Source organism: Varanus komodoensis, unplaced genomic scaffold, assembly GCF_004798865.1.
Source record: "Varanus komodoensis strain SLA01 unplaced genomic scaffold, ASM479886v1 scaffold36, whole genome shotgun sequence".
NCBI lineage: Eukaryota > Metazoa > Chordata > Lepidosauria > Squamata > Varanidae > Varanus > Varanus komodoensis.
Genome location: NW_025335873.1, coordinates 410640 through 430741, shown reverse-complemented (window position 1 = coordinate 430741; position 20102 = coordinate 410640). Strand labels below are relative to the sequence as shown.

At 50.0% G+C, this 20102-nt stretch overlaps 1 protein-coding gene across 10 annotated transcripts in view; it reads right to left on the bottom strand.

The window, feature by feature from the left end:
• Positions 1 to 375: 375 nt before the first annotated feature.
• The window catches only part of TSC1 (TSC complex subunit 1), a 35885-nt gene continuing 16158 nt past the window's right edge, over positions 376 to 20102 (bottom strand). For 8 of the 10 annotated variants that reach the window (XM_044439815.1, XM_044439816.1, XM_044439810.1 and 5 more), the window contains 17 exons: positions 19159 to 19313; positions 18058 to 18131; positions 16987 to 17162; positions 16170 to 16285; positions 14497 to 14617; positions 14224 to 14342; positions 13530 to 13602; positions 13300 to 13404; positions 11509 to 12076; positions 10751 to 10794; positions 9258 to 9424; positions 8588 to 8770; positions 7994 to 8104; positions 7437 to 7559; positions 6681 to 6868; positions 5564 to 5722; positions 376 to 3862 (listed from right to left, as the gene is read on the bottom strand). In XM_044439815.1, the coding sequence (XP_044295750.1) occupies positions 3346 to 3862; positions 5564 to 5722; positions 6681 to 6868; positions 7437 to 7559; positions 7994 to 8104; positions 8588 to 8770; positions 9258 to 9424; positions 10751 to 10794; positions 11509 to 12076; positions 13300 to 13404; positions 13530 to 13602; positions 14224 to 14342; positions 14497 to 14617; positions 16170 to 16285; positions 16987 to 17162; positions 18058 to 18131; positions 19159 to 19313 (2999 nt within the window). In that variant the 3' untranslated portion in view covers positions 376 to 3345. The remainder of the gene's footprint in view (positions 3863 to 5563; positions 5723 to 6680; positions 6869 to 7436; positions 7560 to 7993; positions 8105 to 8587; positions 8771 to 9257; positions 9425 to 10750; positions 10795 to 11508; positions 12077 to 13299; positions 13405 to 13529; positions 13603 to 14223; positions 14343 to 14496; positions 14618 to 16169; positions 16286 to 16986; positions 17163 to 18057; positions 18132 to 19158; positions 19314 to 20102) is intronic. The other 2 variants (XM_044439813.1, XM_044439807.1) reach the window with 1 other exon arrangement.

Sequence of the window (20102 nt, the reverse complement as noted above, 5' to 3'; positions counted from 1 at the left end):
GCTGGTGTTAAGGAATTCCTCCAGTTAGTCTTTGTGAAGTCTTAGGTCCTGAACCAGATTCCATACCCAACCACACACACTTGGTTCCCATGGCTGGCTGGGGATGCTGGGAGGGGTAATCCAACACATCAAGAAAGCACTGGGATGGGGGCATCTGCCTTAAACACTGTCAGTTTATCCAACTGTACAGAGGTTTAGAAGCAGCAGCTTCTCCTTCACCAACAGAAACGGTGAGCTATCCTTACGGCGGTCAATCCAGTCTGGCTTCTGCGACGTTTCTTTTTCTGTTACCTAGTCCGTCCAGCAGCACTCCCCAGGAGAATCTTTCTCTCTCTTCTTCCCCGGCCCACGCTCACTGCAAGAACACAACACCTGTGCAAAACAATACGTTTTTATTTTGTTCACAGTTAAACACAAGCAACTGCTTTGATGTATTAGAACATTCTAGTAAGGACAGCAAAGACCCTCCATTTGGTTTGTTTTTAAAGTTCTTTTTTAGCTTAGATTGTACCATTTCGTATTTATGGCATTTCTTTTTTAATGTCAATTATTTTTTAATCATGCTTACAAAGAGCAAGGCAGGAAACAATGTTAACCCTTTGAGGGACAAGCTGCTTCTTTTTGGGGATTTAAAAGCTGTCAGTTGCTTTTTTGTTTAAATCATTTCCAGCTTTACCAATGAGATTTCCCCCAGTAAACTGCAGAAGTTTGTGACATATGCTCCATCCATGATTCAAAGAAATTCACTAAGCAATGGCAACAGATTCCCCCCCGCCCCCATAATTACTGTGGTCCGCTGTGAAGTGGGAAAGAGTATCTTGAACTTCTAATAGCGTCACACCAGCGAGGTGCTCATGGCCTGTTCAGGAATAAGGACAAGGCCATCTCACTTGAGAACAGTCTAAGTTGGCTATTAAGGAGAAGAAAGTCCCTTTTTTGTAAATGAACAGGAGAAAAACAGTCTGCAAGGAAAGGCCCAAAATATTCCATGTAATTCCTCTTACGCAACTGTGTTTAACAACTGAAGAGGGAGAGAAAGACCAGAAGATGGCAATGTGTGATTGCTTCATTCCCTGTGGGGCACGGCGTACATGCACCAGGATGAGACGGCAGAAAGGACTGTACCAGCAGTACTGTGCAGATGATGGGAAATAACATGCCACTCCTTTACATAAGGCTCCCCCATCAAATAAAAAGGATTTGCATACAGGGGAAGCAAAACCCACTCCACTGCTATGCTAATTTTCTTACACAGGGGAACGGTGCAAGCTGATGCACTTAGGTTAGTGCAGGAGCGTTCCAGGGTGCAAAATGGTACAGTCTGTCCTGGGATCTCAGGAATGGACCACCATCTTTTTGTTTAGCTTTTTAACCTTCTACCACACATGTTAGGCCGAGCCACGGAGCAAAGGCTGGAAGGAGCAGGGGCGAAACCCTGGAAGATCTGCTTCCGTGCTGTGACCTGCCACTCCGACGCCACACACCAGCCGCACATTGTCCAGTCCCACGGCACTCTTGCAGAATCGCTCACACCTCCTACGCTACCTTGAGCCAAAGTCCACCACTGCTGCACTGAAGAAGGCTTTCACAGGGGTCCAAAGATGGATTAAAAAAGGGGTCACACAAGAAATGTACGCAGGACCACAAGGAGGAACACACGGCGGAGGGCATCCTTGTGCATGGGGATCATCTTAGCAGCTTACTCTTGAGTAGAAAGGCCGGGGGAGGGGCTGTCACTGAGAGTGCGGGGGGTGTGTGGAAAGAGAATATTCAGGTATTAAAAGCCAGGAGAATACACTGGGGGGGGGGGTTAAATAAGAATCACACATCACTCCCAGGAAGTCAAACTACCAACATGATTTCCGACATTTAATGCTTTTCCACTAAGGGGCAAGATTATTGGTGAAAGACCCCCCCATAGTGGGGAAAGGGAAGGAGGAATCCTAAGGATCCTGAAAGCAAATGCACCACCACACCGCTTTTGCACTGTATCCCAGTATAGCTTCTTTCTGAATCTCTTTTTCAAAGGGGGAAGGTTTCAGGCCCAGCAGAAACACGGTTCAGTCCAAGGCCAACATGTGCCTGCCTGAAGGCCGCGGTGCTCCTTGCCTGCCTCCACACGGGCCACAGAGAAGACACGCCTTCCAATCTAGAGATGGGCCAAGGGCTGCGCCGCCACCAGAGCTCCTCTTGCTCAGAAACCAAAGCCAGGCGTGGGCAGGGAGACATTTTGTCTGGCCAGACGAGACACTTCAAACCACACGGACAGAACTCTTCCAGCTTAGACAGCAGCTCTCCTAAAAACTGGGGGGGGGGGGGGGAGGAATCCCGAATTCCTCTGTGGTTTCACGAGATAACTCTATGCACTTCCATTAACAAAACCCTCCCATTTGGGGGAAGCTTTGACTCTCTTCTTTTACTCGTGAAGACACACCAATGTGGCTGAGCTCAGGACCAGCTTATTGGGCAAACTATGAGAGATTAGCTTGGGTTAGGAAAAGAGGAATAGTGTTTCAACCAGGTCCACCCACAAAACCGGGGGCCTTCACATGAAAAATTCCAGTTTCTTGGAAGGAGCAGCTGTAGAAAGTTTGTTCACACACAGAAATGTTAAGGACAGCACAGGTAAAGTGATGACTTGGGGTGGGGGAGAGGACCGCAATTTTTAAATACGGATGGGCACAACTGAAATCGTCTCATTACTGGAGCACAGCCCGGCCTCTCTGAATGAGTGTATTCGGCAAGGGGGGTGGAGAACAGGACAGGACTGAAAGGAACAAGGAAGGCAGCGCTATTCTCGAATGACCATACTTAAAAAATGCAGAGATTGCCTCCTTCCGATGAGAACAGTTGCCAAGGTCATCTGGAGGGGGAAACATTCCCACCTACCCTGAGTGAGGACCACTGGTGCCTTGTTCTTCAGCTAAGCACATCACAGCATTTCTTGGAGAGGTCACCTTAGCCTCATGTGGCACCTGGGTCGCCGGAGGCAACCTCTCAGAGAGGTGAGCAGGGGGCCTAGTGAAGGGAGGACAACTCGGAAGGATCTTAGCCACTGTCCTGTCAAAATTAGGATGCTCGAACGGTGAGCTCAAGAGTGGCAATAGAATGCTGTGAGAGAGGGGAGGGGGGAATAGGATGAGCTCTTCCAACACTTCCAGACCTGAAATCCATTTCGCATTCATCCAGCCACATGTCCACAAACATCAGGGTCCGGTGTCCATTGCACAAGCCAGTGGCCCTAGAACCAACTGTGAAAGTGCTTCGTTAAAACGAGCATTCACACCTCCCTGTTCTACGCCAAGAATATGAAAAGTAACACTGATTTTTGGATTCTCTTCCTTCTTAGCTATGGCCATGATGTGATTCGTTGTAGTCCATTATATGAAGCTGTCCAACACTGCTTTCCTGATTCCTGGGGGAGGGAGCCGGGTCCTCGAGGCTGGGAAGAGCTTTGGCCTCCAGGCTCGGATCTTTGCACAACTCAGTCTTTAAAGTGTCACAAAGGCTGTTGATGGGTGCGCCGTCCTCGTCGCACTGGCTCTCGCTCTTGTTGCGGAACAGCTCCCGTGCCTTCATCCCCAGGAAACTCTCGGAGCTCGGGAAGGAGCCCACTGTCAGGGGGCCACCACTGGGGGAGGGTTCCAGCAGCCCTGGCGTTTCCCAACGGCTGAACTGCCCGGATTTCTGACTGGCGGGCTTTTCAGGGGTGGACACCACGCTGCTGCTGCTGCTACTGCTGCTGCTGCTGCTGCTGCTGCCCCGGGCACTGGGGGGTTTGGTCTTGCCATTCCTGTCGATAGCATCTTCACTGCATCCTGTGAATGGGTCTGTGCTCCCTTCCTTTACACCAGGCAACCTGCTGCAAGGGCGAGAGACACGCAGAACAGGAAGCAAGTCAGCAGACCATGGCAGGCAAACCTGAGACGGGAGGAGGAAATGAAGCCCCGACCCGCTGCCTCGCCCCACCCCTCCACAGGGCATCTCTTGAATCAAGTCACAAATTACATTTTTACTCCCTTCCCAAACTCAAGGGAAGTATTTTTAGGCTCACATTATAAAGCAAGAGAAGCATGGTTCAAATAACCTTTCTGTTTCAATACAGTCGACAGGAATGCGAACTCAGTAGGGTCACCGCAAATGCAGCTAGAACACACCATTTCACAAACTGCCTGCTGTCCTGCAAAATACCCTGGAGGTTCAGCCGACCACTGCGACGGCGCTGCTCTTACCTCCCTGCTTGCTTCCTCTTGCGAGAAACCCCCGGGGCCCGCTGCACTCCAATTATCCTCACAACAACAACCCGGTGAGGTAGGTTAGGCGGCGTCCGAGTGGCCCCCAGTCGCTCTGCAAGCTTTGCCGCTGAGCGGGGACTAGGGCACGTCCCCAGCCAACCTGCCGCCACCACACCAGCTCTCCAGGCATGCCAGCCTCTACGGCTTCTCCTCACACACTGGCAGCTTAACCTAAAAACCTGTAACAACGGCTTGGGAGCAACTCAGGCAACAGGAAGACCAGTTCCGGCTTTTAACAAAAAGAAATCCAGCATTCCTATTACAGAGCGAAATGCCTGGGAACAAATCCACAAGGGACCAATGGAGAATCTTTTAGAAGCCAGGGGCTTTATTGTAAGGTGAAGATGAGGGAGCAACTGAGTCAGGAGACCGGTGGATTCCCTCTGCTTCAATTTGGCTTGTTATATTTTCCTCTGTTTTACTAACAAACCAAAGAATGATGGAAGCACATGCAAACCAAACAGGCAATCTCATGACAAAGAAGGCCTGTAACGGAAACAAACACAAAGCAAATGAGAATAGCTGGAGCCAAAACATGTGGCTGTGCTACTTGAAGGCAGCTCTGGATGGAAACGCTCAACGGGATTGGTAGGCTGACCTAGAACCAAGCCATGGAACACCTGGTTGGGCTTGTCCCATACGAGCAGCACCAATTAGCAGAACTACCCCTTCCAGTGGTTTGGGCATGGTTCACTGCAACTCGAGACTGCATTATAGCCTTCTCTGAAAACACCAGCCACGCCATACTACAGACTCTCATTTCTGAGTGTCGGGCGTGAAGGAGGCTTTAGGGCTTTGAAAGGCCGCAAGACCTTCCTTTAGGAGCCCTCTAGGACTGCCTTCCAAGGGGCGACGTTCCAGCCCATTATTCTCCACTCTACAAATAAGGCAGGGAAGCCTGCAAGGAGCATGAGAAGGCACCCTAACCTGCCTGCCTGGTGAAAAGCAACGGCCCACTTTGGAAGGTGTGCACATGAAACCTGCCTAGTTTCGTCCTTAAGTACACGCAAACCCATTTTCAAGAAACAAGAGTAAGTCGCACCAAGCCAGCCCCTCGCACGTGGGGACAAAAGCAGGGCGGGAGGAAGCTGACTGGGGTGAGGGCCAAGATGCATCCATGGCCCTCATCCCAAGCAGTCCTTTTCAGACTGCTAGAATCCACAGGGCAGGCAGCACAGCTCCCTACCGCAGCTTGCGAGTGAATTCTGAGCCACTTTTTAAATGGTTTGCAGCCAACAAGCTGCAGGGCCACACCGAGGTCCCTTTACCTTCCTTCTGCCATTTTGTCAGGCTCCACTTTGTCCTCAAGTTCTCGCAGCACCCTGTCGTTCTCCAGGCGCCCGTACAGATCCAAGATCTTCGACTCAAATGCCTGAATGATACTTTTCTGCACCTCGTACTGGCTCCTGACTGCTTGGAGCTGCCCCCTGGAACAGGCAAGAAGTCACATGGTGGGGGGGCGTTCCTCTGCCATTTCTATTGGTGCAACAACTTCACATTCAAGAAAGAGGCAATCCCCTCAAAACCATGTAAAAATACAACGTGCAAATAAGCAGGACTAGCACAAAGTCCGGCGGGATACTCTGAACCAGTCGATAAGCAAGCATGATTACAGGCTTACTGTACTCACAAGCTGCCTTATGGATGGTCAATATTTTCCAAGAGAGGTGGCTGCGTTTAGCCTGTCGCTGCAGCAAAAACCATGAGGAACCCTTTCCTGTCTGAGAATGCTCATGCCCTGCTAGATGTGCTCATCTTCGCAACGCTGCGAGATTCTTGGAGCACAATCCTGTGCGTGTTTGGACAGGAAGTAGGTCCTGCAACTCCCTCTGCTGGAGTTACAGGACTTCTGTCTAACCGTGGCCAGGAGAGCACCCTCGGTTGTTTCTGATGGAGAGTGCCCTCCAGACCCTTTAAATGGACATCCCTCGGCGGAAACAAAGGGAAGGGGCAGGTCTCGGGGCAGCTGAGTGGGATTTCCGTGAATGTTGCACTTTGTCTAGGCCTCTGTTAAACTGCTGGAGTGGCTTGGAATCAATCAACATCTTTTCTTTGTTCAAATCCCCCTGGACTGAGGTGCAATACAAGCACAGGTGCTCACATCTGGGTGTGAGCACCAATGAAGTGCACGTGTGTGCACAGTCCTACGAGAAAGAAAGCGTAACAATGAGTTCTGCACAGGATCCCCATTCTTCCCTCTCATGAATTACCTCCGGATCTACAGATCCAGAGAGCAACGCCTTTCCTGTACTTTCTCCTCCCCCATTCTCACTACCACCCAAGTTTCACAAGTTCTCCCACTCCAGATCCAGACAAGAGCTTTCAAAACAACATTGGCTCAGGGATCCCTAAAGCAGGCAGGGGTCTATCAAGGAAAGGCCATACTTGGCTTGATCTTTAACATCTTCCAGGTATTTTTTCTGCTCCAGTAAGAGGTGGTCTCTCTTCGAGAGCTGAGCCTCCAGTTCGGCGATCCGCTTCTGAGATGCCTCCAGTTGCTGACTCTGCTGCTGAACACAACACTTGGCTTTCTCCAGCTCGTTTCGAAAGGCTGCCTGCAAAGTTTCAACTTCCTGTAGAGGGAGACGAAGAAAGGGAGAGAAGCTGAGGCCTTGCGGGGAAACGCGAGGGGGGCAAGGAGGAGACCTAGGTGCAGGCTGACTGAAGTCCATGCCTCAAAGCAAAGATGAGCAATCCAGGGGTCCCCAAGTGGGGGGAGGGGAGGGGACGGTGTCAGTAAGCATTTCTAGAAAGGTGAGAGCACAGAGGTGTCACCCAACGGCCACCAGAGGGCCTCCCCGTTCACAAAACGGCTGGTAAGGGGAGCACGGCCAGCCACAGAACAAGCCTTCTCGGGAAGGCAAACAGCTGCATGCCCCAGAATGCACAGCAAGAGAAAGGCGGGAGCTGAGATCCAAAACACGGGCACATTCTTCAGAATCCCAACAAAAACGGCAACCTCCCAGGGCTGGGTTTTATTCTTTGAAAACCCCGCTTTAAAAAAAGGCCAGGAGAGATGGGAAAACTGGACAGTGCCAGGAGCGGCAACCACCAGCACATCCGTGACCACGGGCGCTGTCCAGAGAGCCCGGGGCAGGCCATAAAATGACATCGGTGGCACCTGCCCTGCTACTGCCGTACCTTGGTTGTGTCCGCATGCTTGTGCTGCAGTTGCTCCAGGTACAGCTCATTCACCTCCCCAAGTACCAGAAGTTGCCTGTTCAAGAACTCCATCTGCTGCTGGACTGACTCACTGTTGGAAAGCTTAAAGAAAAGAATATCGAGGCTACGCTGAAACAAGACGGACGCATTGCTCCTTTTTTTTCTATCTTTCCTCTTTCCTGCAAAAAGCCCAGGGCAGTTTATACAACCCTTCCCTCCATTTTATCTTCACAGCAACCTTGTGAGGTGGGAGAAGCTGATCACCCCCAACCTGCAGCAATTTGCCCCCCCCCCCGCTGTGGTCACCTGAGAACTTCCCACGAGTGCCACTTCTGGGCCACGTGTGCCACTCGCGCTGGAAAGGTGGCTCCGTTTTCCACTTTCTGCATTATGCTCGGTGGACTAATAAATCTAGTACGAAAGCAACCAGAGGGAGAGAGAACGCTCACCCAGCTGAGTGTACAACTGCAGCCTCCACGGGTGAAACTGACACACTGCGTGTTTCACATTGTGCAAAGAGGTAATTCAGCTCTTACCTTTTGAGACACCTGACTCAGAAGCAGCTCTGTGTGGCAGACTTTGTTGTTGGCTTTCTTCAGCTCCAGCCGCAGAACTGCAATGATATTGTGGCAGTCTTCCAGTTTGGTCTATTCAAAAAAAGAAAAAAAGCACAGCAGAGGATAAGATGACAGCCAGAGCAAGGAACAGAGTGACGATGGTGGAGATTTATTTCATTCCCACGCAGTTTACTAGCCAAAGCTCTCTGAGTGGTTCATAGTCATTTAGGAAATCATACAATAGAGCAGGAAAAAACTTCCCAACTATAAACATTTAGACACAAATTAGAAGCAGTAAAAACAACCTATGTCATCAAAGCAGAACTGAAAAATACCACCATTCAGACACGATGCCTGCGGGCAGTGACTGTCCTCTCTCGTCAGCCCCTCCAGAAGTCTTTCTGGGGGAGTGGGATTAGAAATGTTCCACATGAAAATGAAGAGACTGCCAGGGAGAGGCTGGGAGCTGCAGACCCGTTCATCGGTGGTCACCAGGCCAAGGAGACTGCTCTGGGAGAAGCCACCCCTCCCCCTCCCCCTTCCATTTCCTCCTTTCAAAGCAGCAGGCTCCACCTTCAGTTCCTGGCTCTGGTTGTAGTACTCTTCTCGCTCGTGCTGCAGCTGGCGGATCTGGCTGTGCAGCTGGGCCACCACACTGTCGCGCTCTTCTTGGAACTTGCGGTTCTGGGTCTGTTCCTTCTGCAGGCTGACCTTCAAAGACTGGATGTCCTTCTCCTGGAGCCTCAGCTGGTCTTTCTGTCCAGAAGCAGGGATCAGAATTCAAAGCCCACTCCCACACCGGCTGCCTCACTCACCACTCCCAAAGGAAAAGCAGCAGTTTTGCGGCACTGCGTGGGTGCAGTACGTCACCCGAGAAGCGAATTCATGATCTGTGGTAAGTGCCACATCTCCCAAATCATTCCTAAATATGCTGCCATCTAGAAAAACCACTTGGGCTACTTCTACAGTTGCATCTGGATGAAGACAGGGAAGGGCAGAACAGCAGCAAAAGGAAAGGATTACTTTGTGCACAGTATTCAGTCCCTGGAAGTTCGGATTACCCTTTTTTGGTGCTGTCCCATCGAGTTTTGGCAGCAAAACGAGGGAGCACTTTTGCCACTGTGGTAGCAACTTCAGCAACGGCGAAGGGTGCGTGCATGCGCACATGCGCGATTCATGTGTCGCTACCCCGGTTTACAGGAACCGAGAGATCGCGCAAAGAACCCAGAGGCTCTCCACTGACCATTGCAGCGTTGTGTTCCTCCAGGGCTGCGGCTTTGATGACTCTCCGCAGAAGACGTCGGTTCCGGGCCGCGTGCTGCTGCCTCTTGAAGCGCTCGTACAACAGCTGGTTATGCAGCAAGCGCAGCTGGTTCTGGAGAGTGTGAATCTCGTCCGAAGGAGGAGAACCTGCAGGGGCAGCAAGGCAGAAGATGGCACTTAAAAGCCCGTGGCAACATGCGACAGCGATGCCCCAGGCACCATGCAGGTGGAGATACGAGATCCAAAGTCCACACTCCAACACAAAGGGAGGCTGGCCAAGTAATGCACATATGCTCAGCTCTAGTCACCTACTAGATGCTGCTACAGGAGCAGTTCAGCTGCACCATGGACCCAGAGAGCGCGTCTCATCCCTGAAGAGTGCATGGATTTTCAGCAGCTACAGCCCAAGGCTGCTGCTGCTGCTATTAATATTTCGTTTAACTTCTATGCTGCCCCATAACCTGAAGGTTCTCTGGGTAGCTTACAAATGCTGAAGCAGCATATGATACAACTGATAAAAACACTAAAATTAATAGGACATAATGATCTCACATAATAGGATGATAAAAGACACTCACCGCATTACAAAAGACAACCAATAAACAAAAACTAAAAATCAGATCACCAATAACAAAATATAAATTATAAATTTAAAAAATGAAAATTCAACAAAGCTGATTTGAACAAAGATGTTTTTACCTGGCATCTAAAAGAAAGCAAAGTTGACACCAACTGTTATGTCCCTGGGAAGCAATTCCCAGAGTCTGGGTGCCACTGCAGAAAATGCCCCCCTCCGAGCCCTTTTCCCTTTGCTCTCTCACTAGGGGGCAGTATTCAGAGGAGGAACAGAGGAAGATCTCAGTGGGCGGGCAGGAATATATGGAGAGGGGCTCCCTCAGGTACCCTGATCCTCAGCCATTCCTGGATGAAGCCAATTATCTGGATGCTCTTCCATCAGGCTCCAGATCTTAGGAGCAAGTGTTGGGAGTCGATACTGGCTGGATGACTGGGCAGAGAGCAAGAGTTTGGCCTGTTCCAGACACAGTTTGTACTTCCCCTAAAGGACTGCATCTGCAATTTGGAGAGAGCACACAAGCAGGCCCTGGAGATGGATATTCAAATGCTGCCTGCAACATGCAGTGCCTTTAACATAGGTAAGCATGCACTTGAAGCCCTACCTGAAAAACTTAAGGCTCTCCCCAAACAGTGTTGGGGGAAAACAGGTGGTTCAGAATGAATTGTTCTAAATGGAACACAAGTTTCTATTTTAATTTTTCATGGAATTTTCAGCTAAAATTCCACAAGTGGGTCTTCAACATGTTGGTGTGTCAGTTTTTATTTGGGGAAGGACACACTGTACGTACGTGCATGTTTGGGTATGTTCTTGTATTTGTTCAGCACAGCTGGAAGATACAACTGGGCAAAGTCTGTTTGACACTGAGATTAAAATGTAGACTGGAAAGGGTTGCTTACCTCCAAAGTGAGTCCAGTCAGCAGATTTGCTAGGCAAAGGTAATCTGAAAGAACAAGCAAGAACAGTGAGGAAAAGGTTTACAGCAGGGGTGCCACCCCGCAGGCCCCAGCTTACAAAGGTTTGTCTCCACCCTAAAAGATTAGAATGCCTCTCCTAATGCTCTGTTACTGGCAGGAACAAATTTAAGCTACAAGACGCCAGTGTTTTGCTTTCAGCTCTGCCCATCACTAGTACGACAACTCCCAAGAATTTCTCTAAAATGGAATTCAAGCTGAACAAAAGTTCAACACACGCCTATCTTACAAGAATGGCTCCTGCGCTCTTTTCACAATGATGCTGAAGAACATACCACAGCTATCTGCATACAAATGGGAGTGAACTCTGCAATTCAAAGAGTCCCCTTACAAAACCCAAACCAGTTATCCAGGTCAAATATGCACAATTTATACAACCTCGGCATAATGTGGCCATGTGCTTGGATGGCCAGACTGCCTCGGGTGGTTACTGCGCTATGAGAGAATGAAGGCAAAGCAAAAGGGCACAAAGGACTTTCCAAGCTTCTCCGCACACAAAAGCACTAGCAACTTGCTTTGGCTTTTGAGAAATGCTTTCGGATTATGAATTCATTAGGGATTCTGTTCCTCTGGTAGCGCACGCACACACGCACACGTCCAATTAATCAATAACCATGATCACCCTTAATGTGGGAAGTGGGAACCAAAGTGAGGCTGTGCCTGCAGGGATGTGCAGTCCTTACTTGTTCAGCTCTTTGCTGTGGGCATCCGCGCCATACTGTATGAGCCGGTCAAGCACCTCCAAGGGGGAGGCGGGAAAGGTGCCGTCTTCCTCTGGAACCGTCTTGGCTTTCTTTAGCAGCTCTTCCGTCCTTTGGGTGACAAACAGGTAAGCCGTCTTTGGCAAGGCCGCCTCAAAGAGGTGCTCATAAGCGTAGGGGGACTGCTCGCCCCCCAGACCCGTTCTCCGGTACACTGGGATCTTGTAAGGGCTGGGGGTGAGAATGCTGGCCTCTGCAGGAGCCTGGGCTGCCCTGCTACTGGCAGAGTGATCCCGGCCAGGGCGGGCTATGGGCGTGAAGGCTTGCTTTGGGGCCTCCTGCGTGTGCTCGAGCCCAGGCTGGTCCAGAAAGGATGACGGGGGCTCAGAGCTGAGGCTCTGCCCCTGGGCGCTCGAGGTGGCTGACTGGGACTTCTTGGAGCTGGAGAGATTCTCATTTGAGTGGTAAAAAGGGGAGTCGAAACCTCCCCGAGGCACCACGGGCTCAGCATCTACTGTCGTGATCTCAGAGATCTCTTTTGATATGGCATCTAAAAAGGAGAGAGGAAAAAATCTCAGTAGCAGAAAGAAATTGATCAAGTCATTAATAATGGATCTCTATGGGAATAATTCTTCCACTCTTGTATCCTCCTATGTTGCTAGAAATGTTACAGACAGCCTTTGGCTATAGGAGGGCATACAAATGAAGTGCAGACTAGGAAATACTGTATAACTGTATTGTATAAATCATACTTGTTTTAACCATGTTTTATTTTTTCTACTGCTATTTTATCTGTTTATTAATCTTCCTGGTCAGGGACCATAAAATAAAAACTAACTAGCAAAAAATTATCAATATACCAGAAACACGACCCTCCCTCCACACTGCTAAGAGGACTGGTTTTTCCCAGAGTGGACAATGGCAATCATTTCAACTCACTTGCATTAGACGAAGACCTCTGGACACTGCTATACACTGAGCCAGGCCAGAGCCACCTAACCCAATCTCACGGACACTGACTGGCAGCTGCAGCTTTCCAGGGGCAGCTTTCCCCACCCTACATGGAGATGCTGGGACTTAAGCCTGGAACCTTCCAGTGCTTTGCCAACAGAAGTGATGTTAAGTATTCCACACTGCTGAGTTCCACTAGCCATGGAAAAGCAGAGCAGTGGTGAAAGCACATCCCTCCAAGTCTTTCAACTGGCTGGATGGCTTCTGAGATGTCGACAGATATTGTTTATGTATTTCTAGGAGTACCTTTGCTGGAAACTCACTGCTTTGGGTTTGTGGTTAAAAGAGGTTGTTGAGCAGCTGAATTTGGGGCGTCTACCTTACTCCAGCCTCCCAGAGAACCAAGCTGCACACACTGCCCTGCCTCTCAGGGGTGTTGCAAGCCACCCCGAGGCTTTTTATGAATGGGGTGGCATAGAAATGGTTTAAATAAATAAATAAAATGAATATCATTAAACAACCAGATACGGCTCTTTTGTAGCAGTCTTTCCAAGCCCAGCACTCCAAAAGGTCAGGAGTCACAATCCAAACCATCTGGGGCCTGCCAAAGGGGCAAGGACACCACAGAGGATGAAGGCAACCACCAGAAAGCCCTCATCTGCGGCCCCAGGCCAGGAGCAGAATGGAGTCCTCTCCTGAGCCTCTTCCAACCTGAACCAGATGAGATCTGAAGGGAGGACTTCCAGGCACACCCACCTGCCTCTCTCACCACGTTTCTGCACCATATTCAAGCCAAGGTACGTATTTCAACCTCATCATTACCTTCTTCTCTGTCCTTCTCACCACTGTCTTCAAAAGAGGCCTCGAGATCACCTAAGATGCCGGGTAGATCGCTTAAGGTTACTGAACTTTTACTACCATGGGAGTCTGTGGGAGAGAGAAAAAGCAAAAATAAAATAAAGTAAAATAAAATCATGCATACCCCTGCGATTTGAAAAAGACTGAGAATTTAAAAAATTAGGGAGGTGGGGACTAAGATTTAGGAAGCTCACCCAAAGTTCTTGCGTTGCTTACGATATTTTGCTGCCGGGATAACAGAGGCTTCCCAGAATCTGCTCTGTCCTCCTAGAAGAGGATAAGAACTATACAGCAATCACAATACAATTGTATTGTATTTACAAATTTACCCCAATCACAGTACAACCCATATCCCCCAAATCCATTAGTAGAGGCACACACAGAGTGAGTGATAGCATGCAGGAGGCCAAGAACATGCTTTCGGAGAACCTGGCCCCAAATGTTTCCCAGGGAATCACTGGTCTGGGCTGTCTCCTCTAAGGGCAGATAATTCAGCTCCATCTCCCCCACCAGAAGATCGGAACTGCTGCAACCATCCCAAAAGCAGATGATGCAGATCCAGTCAGAGCAGCAGAGCTGCAGCAGGCAACTCCTTTCCAGAGTTGGGTCTTTGGGCCCTCCAAGGAGAGCAGTACTTCTCTCCTGTCGTACAGGATGCACAACACAATTAGGGAATTACTCTTGCCAAACAGCCACTGAAGAGGGAATCTGTCAGGCCTAAAATCCTATCATTGAACTGAATTACAAGACAATGTAATCTGAATTTACCGGAGACCACAGATATTTTTTCAATAGGGAAAAAAGGAAAACTTAAGGCATTTCACGACTGCTAAGCAACAGTTTTAATACTTCAAGTAAATCTGGAGGTTGAGCAAGTTCTGTCTTTACCTTTTTGGGAGCAGCTGCAGTGGCTGGAGGAACTGAAACATGAGCAAATTCTTCTGAAATGCACGATGGAGGAGGAGGAGAAGTGGCGGGCGTCCCTAATGGGGTTCCTTTCCCAACTACTAAATCAAAGGAAAGAAAAGACGATTCTTTTATGAGTGGCTCTCGCAGAGGCTTCGGCTACTTGCTCCATCACCTCAAGAACAAGCACCTCGGGACTTTAGGGGAACAATCTAATCGTTGGAGGCCACACTCAAATAAGAAGGGTGGACCTACTGGGTGTGCTAAAAAACTTGCTGCTAGGTTGGGATGAAGCTTGCGAAGACTCCAAGGCGACTCCGGGGGACGTGGGGGGAGTGGCCATGCCACAGACAGCAGAGGGGCTCCAGAAGGTCGCCTGAAAGAAGCACCGGAGAAGATTTCAGGATGGCAAGTACCAGGAATCGCACCTGCTAGGTGGGGCCGATGAAGGCATCACCCCACGGCAATATTCTCTCCCTGCACCGCATCTGCTACTTGGAAAGCAACCTCATGTTAACTGCACATCCCACAGAAACAAAGAACACAAAAGAAAGCGGGGTGGTGTGGTAGTTAGTGTTAGGCCAGGACTCTACTCCACCAATATCTAGGCACAATATTTTACATGTACTGAATTGTGCGATATTTGTATCCTGCTTTTTCTCCTGCAAGGATCCCAAAGTGGCTTGCATAATCCTTCGCTCCACTATATCCTCACAGCAAGCCAGTGTGGTTTACTGGCTGGGCTGGGGCTTAGGAGACCTTGGTTTGAGTCCCTGCTTGGCCAACTAAGTTATTTAGTCACAGCTAAATAACTCTGGGCAAGTCCCTGGCTTTTGGCCAAACGGCCCTCACAGAGTAATTCTGAGGAGTAAGAAGAGGGAGTATAAATCCTGCCTTGGGATCCTTGAAGGAAACAGAAGTATAACAAGAAAAGCCCAACATCTTGATTTATTCCATGATGGATCTCGTGAGCTCCGGAAAGGAGTTTCCCAGAGGCACTGACCAGATCAAGGCCTGCTCAGCCTCAGCCACGTGGCTTCAGGAGCAGACCCCTGGAACTTGCAGTAGGCAAAGGGCGATTCAGAGTAGAGGACTTCATGGTGAGAGTTACGGGGGCGAGGCTGGACACATTTTATGTGCTGGGTGCTGAAAAGCTGTGTGCTCAAATCGACTGTGCCTGCCAAACACAAAGGGCCAGGAGCACACTCACTGACGCCTCACCTGATGCAGGCCCCTTCAGCCAAGTCCGCTCTCAGCCTCCCCACTTCGGTAGCCCAACTGGCCAACCAGCGCCTCCACACAGAGGCAGCCAGCTAAAGCCGGAGCCTTCCGGTAACAGGGAGAAACACGGGTGGCTTGGATAAGTGCTGGGCATACAGAAAGCTACATACAGGGACTGCTGGATTCGATGGGGCAAGAAGGCGGCGCTGAGAGTCGCATCAGGGCCGATTCTCCCCGCTGCCCTTTTGACACACCACCAGCCACGCCCAGTGGCCCCACAGCGCAGCTCCTCACCTTCCAAGATCATTCCCACGGGGCACTGCTGGCCCTCCAAAATCTTGGGGGCTGAAACAGATGCCCTCAGTAGCTCTCTGCCACTGGAGCTGCCTTTCCCACTGGTCAGAGGCTCACAGCTTGGCACTGCTCATTTTAAGTGGCCCTCGGCAAGTCAGCTGAGAATTCCAGGCAGCATCTAACCAATCAGGGGCTTTCCTGCAGGGGACCCTTGCGCCTCCACCCCGCAGCGGGTTCAATAGCTCTACGCTGGACATGGCGGCAAGACGGAGGACCCCGTCTGGGACCCCAGACAGCCTCAGGCTTCACACTAAATAGCCGCTGCCCAGCACAAAGACCAAGTTTAACTGCCAGTGGCAGGATCTTCCCCTCCGCCAGCAGCTCATCTCATGCCCCAGGATGAACAGCATTACCTGCTGAGGCTCAGTTGACAGACACGAAGACTGAGAGTTCAAAATCTGAGGTAGATGCCCTGACATTCGCGATAGCGCTAGCTGAGAAGCAGAGTAAGGGGTCGAAGTTGATGCTCCTGTTTTCAAAAAAAGATGGGACATTAGAAAAGGAAATGGGATTATTTCTCCCAATCTCAGCGAAGCAGAAATCACTTCACATTCAACAGGGGCTGTTTTTAACTTTGCATTTGGTGTTCCTTTTACTCATTGATCTGGAGCACTCATGTGCTGCCTACTGTAACAGAATTCCCAATTTTTGAGTACACACTTAAGACCATGTAAGATATAATTGTCACAGAGAACACTAAAAGTTGATGGGCTGGACTGAGGAGACATTTCAGGATGGGCCCTAAAAGGAAAAAGGTGCTACCTTCGTAGTCTTCCCTCCTGGCTGCCCCTCCCTCTACCTGCTGCCAAAAGTGCTCCTAAGGAACACCCAAGGATGCCCACTGCTGTTTGGACAGTGAGCCTGAGAGCAGGGCTGGCCTGGCCCTTGAGCCTTGTAAGGCACGGGACACGAGATGTGGCTGGTACTGGGGTAACTGCCCGACAGCTTCAGCTGTGGGGCAGTATAGAAATGCAATTAATGCCACCCCTTCAGCAGGAGCACAGGATGAGGTTAAGACAGAGCTGACTGAGCCCCGGCACATGCCACAGGAGGTCACGGTTAAATCTGGCACAGAAAAGGGAGCTGTGCACCAGGTTCGGCCGATACCAAAATCAAAAGCATCGCTACCCTTTTGCATGCACAGAAAAGCTGAAAGAGGAGAGCACTTGCCCAAGGTACTGTGTGTAACATAAGGGCTGGCGTCAGGATCAGCTGGGCGTTGCTGAAAGTGCAGGCACAGCTGCTGGGATGCTGAGCAGCAACCGTCTTCATAGGAAGCTTCTGCTGGATCCAAGGAGATTTTGGCACATTCAATCACGACGTCGTGCGTTTCTAGTCTCTTCCACCTGTTTTAGGGCCCAACAACTGGTCAATTTTTGCCATTATGGAGCTTTAGAATCCCTGCAGGGCCAGCCCCACTGCAAGGACACTGCACAATAACCCCCCCCCCATTGTGGTTCCCCAAATGGCCACACGTATGCCCCCCCACTGAGGATGCTTCTGTTTGCCACAGCTTCTCTGCCCCATTCTAAAAGCCTGAAATGCCTCTCCTAGAGCTCGGCTACTTTCAGAATGAGCTTTAAACTCAAGCAGACAAGAAATGTCAGTATTGCGCCTTCAGCTCTGCCTGCCACTGAGATATTGCCCCCCCCCACAAACGTTTCTCCAAAATGGAGCCAAGCCCCCAGGATTAAGAGGGCTCTGTGCTCCAGCCCCCAGCAAAGGCTGAGCTTAGCTGCTGCCTTTGGCTTCTGTATGTGGGCTGAGAAGTAGAAGCCGTGGGAAAATAGAAGGTCTTTTTACTGGGATGTCCACCCTGCACCCTCAGGTTATGTACAGCCCAGCCTTCTCACTCCATCTCTGACGGGCCATGGCAGCGGACCAACAGAGAAGTGCCGGCACAGACGGGGTGCCTGCAGCAGCAGCAGAGGGCAGGCTGTGCAGTGGCGCGGGTGCAGCACGCCAGCCGTGCAGTCGCTGAATGACCCAATCCATCCTGTGACCTTCGACTTTTTTCATCAAAGAGCAGCCCTTAGCGCTCACAGAGAAGGCGGCCAATCCACAAATAAACCTTGTGGTGAGGGGTATGACACGAGGGCCGGAACTGATGAGGTGCTCATCAGTCGTCAGGAGCAGAAAGATCCTGGAAGGTTCTCCTGGGGATTCTTCCACTGGAAGGGGGAAAGGTTCAGCCCTCTGCTCCTGTTAGGACTCTCCTGAGGGAACTGGAAGTGCAAATACCTCCGTGGGTCCAGCTCATGATCTTTGGATCCAGTCACTAGCTCTGGGTGGATGCGCACATGTGCCATCATCGGCTGGAAGAGCAGAGAGAGAGAGAGAGAGGGGGGCATTTGTACAAGAGGAGGTGCACTGCTGGAAGCTGCAGCCAAGGGCCACATGACCTTTGATCTAACACAACGGCATTTTATGTTCTCTTACTTCCCGGCAGCAAGTGCTCTGCTTGAGCAGAGTTCTGTCTGTGCAACCTCCATGTTCCACACTGTGTTTAGAACCCGATAGCAAGGTTTACAATTTGAGAGGGAGAAAAGAGGGTACATTTCAAATGCCTCCTGAAGCCCCACTTGCTTGCTCAGGCGCTCAAGCCTTTACATCAATTGCAATTTATTTATTTATTTATTTATTTATTTATTTATATTTATTTATTTATTTATTTATTTATTTAACACTTTCATAGACCGTCCACCTACTGGTGTCTCAGGACAGTTTACAACAAGTAACAGACAAAAGGGCACAGCACCCAGTAATTCAATAATATAAAACTAATTAAAAATTAACATTAACGTTAATTAAAATTAAGTACATGTTGCTCCAACTTACTCTTCCTCGTTTTGCTTTGTAGTATTCCTGTAGCTGGATTTTAATATTTGAAAACCACTTAGATAGGATCATATAAATAGAAAAAAAATCGATCCAGAGCAGGGGTTGTAGGAGCAGCACGTTAGGGACACAGCAAGTTCTTTAATACAAAGAGTCAGACTTCTGCGCCACCGAAGACACGGTGCCTCTCCAGGGTTTCAGTCTCATTCTGGAAATGCCAGGGGACCTTCCACATGCAAGCCAAGCGCTTGACTGCAAAGCCCTGCCCCCCCCCCCCCCCCCCGCAACTCAGATCTGAATGAGCCGGGTCTGATTGATGGCTGGTCTTGGTTCTCTCTTTTAAAAACTGTTCCTGCTTCTCTCTTTTTCTTTTTGGCAACTGTCTGGTCATTCTAGTTATTCAGGTTCTGTTCATTTAAAGCAGCACAATTAGCGACCAACAATCACACTGCAAAAGGTACTTCAGTCTCCCAAAGGAAATGCCAAGACAGCTTGCTTGTTTACCTTGACCACATCTTCAAAGGTCTCCAGGTTTTCCTTCATACTGTAGTGAGAGCGCAGGAAAGAAACGAAGTTGCAAGGGTACATCCCATACAGGCGGTGAAAAAGGGCATAAACACTGGCATGGAGGTGGACTAGGTAGATCTCTGCCACATGACCTGGGGAAGGCGGGAGGGGCAGAAGACAGGTTAGGCTATCCCCTCTCACTCCGGTCTGCCTAAGGGCCAGGAATCCATGGAAGCACAGGGGGGAAAAGGCTCAAAATGAAATCGGCTATGCATGAGTGTGCTGCACAGAGACCACGAAGAAGAACTGGCCTTTTTCAAAGCCTCGGGCCCTTATGAGTACAGAGAACGCACTCAGGTTTTTTACTCTGTTGGCCCATACATACCACTTTCTCCAGAATTATTAAAGCTATAAACATTCGCCATCTCCATCAAAAAGCCACAAGACATAATTAAACTGCAGTGATGAGTGCCAGTCAGCTCAAGATGCCAGCTGGGTCACACTTCAGGGAAAGCTTGAGCAAAGGGACAGAAATCTTGGGCTGCCTCGTGATAGACAGCAACCTATTCCAGAGGACAGGCACCAGGCCCGAGTGCTCCAGGGCCACTGCTCTTTGGGTGAACCTCAGAAGAGCTCTTTGCAATCATTACAAAGATCAGGAAGGGCCAGGGCAGTCCGGAGATCTTGGAAGCAAGAGGGGTGCTGTGATGAAGCACCGGGTGCTGCTTCTGGGGCCAGCCTAACCCCTCCGCCACCTGCATGACTAGTGAAAGGACCACCAGTTTAAAATGGGCACATGCACAAAATAAGAAGTTGGGCGAGCCAGCACTGCCCCCAGCTGCCAACATGGCAAAGTAAGTTTGAAAGGAGTTTTGCCACGGCAATTTGGCTGAATACAGTGGCTTTCCGAGAAGAATCAAAAGCCAGTCCCCAAACTGCCC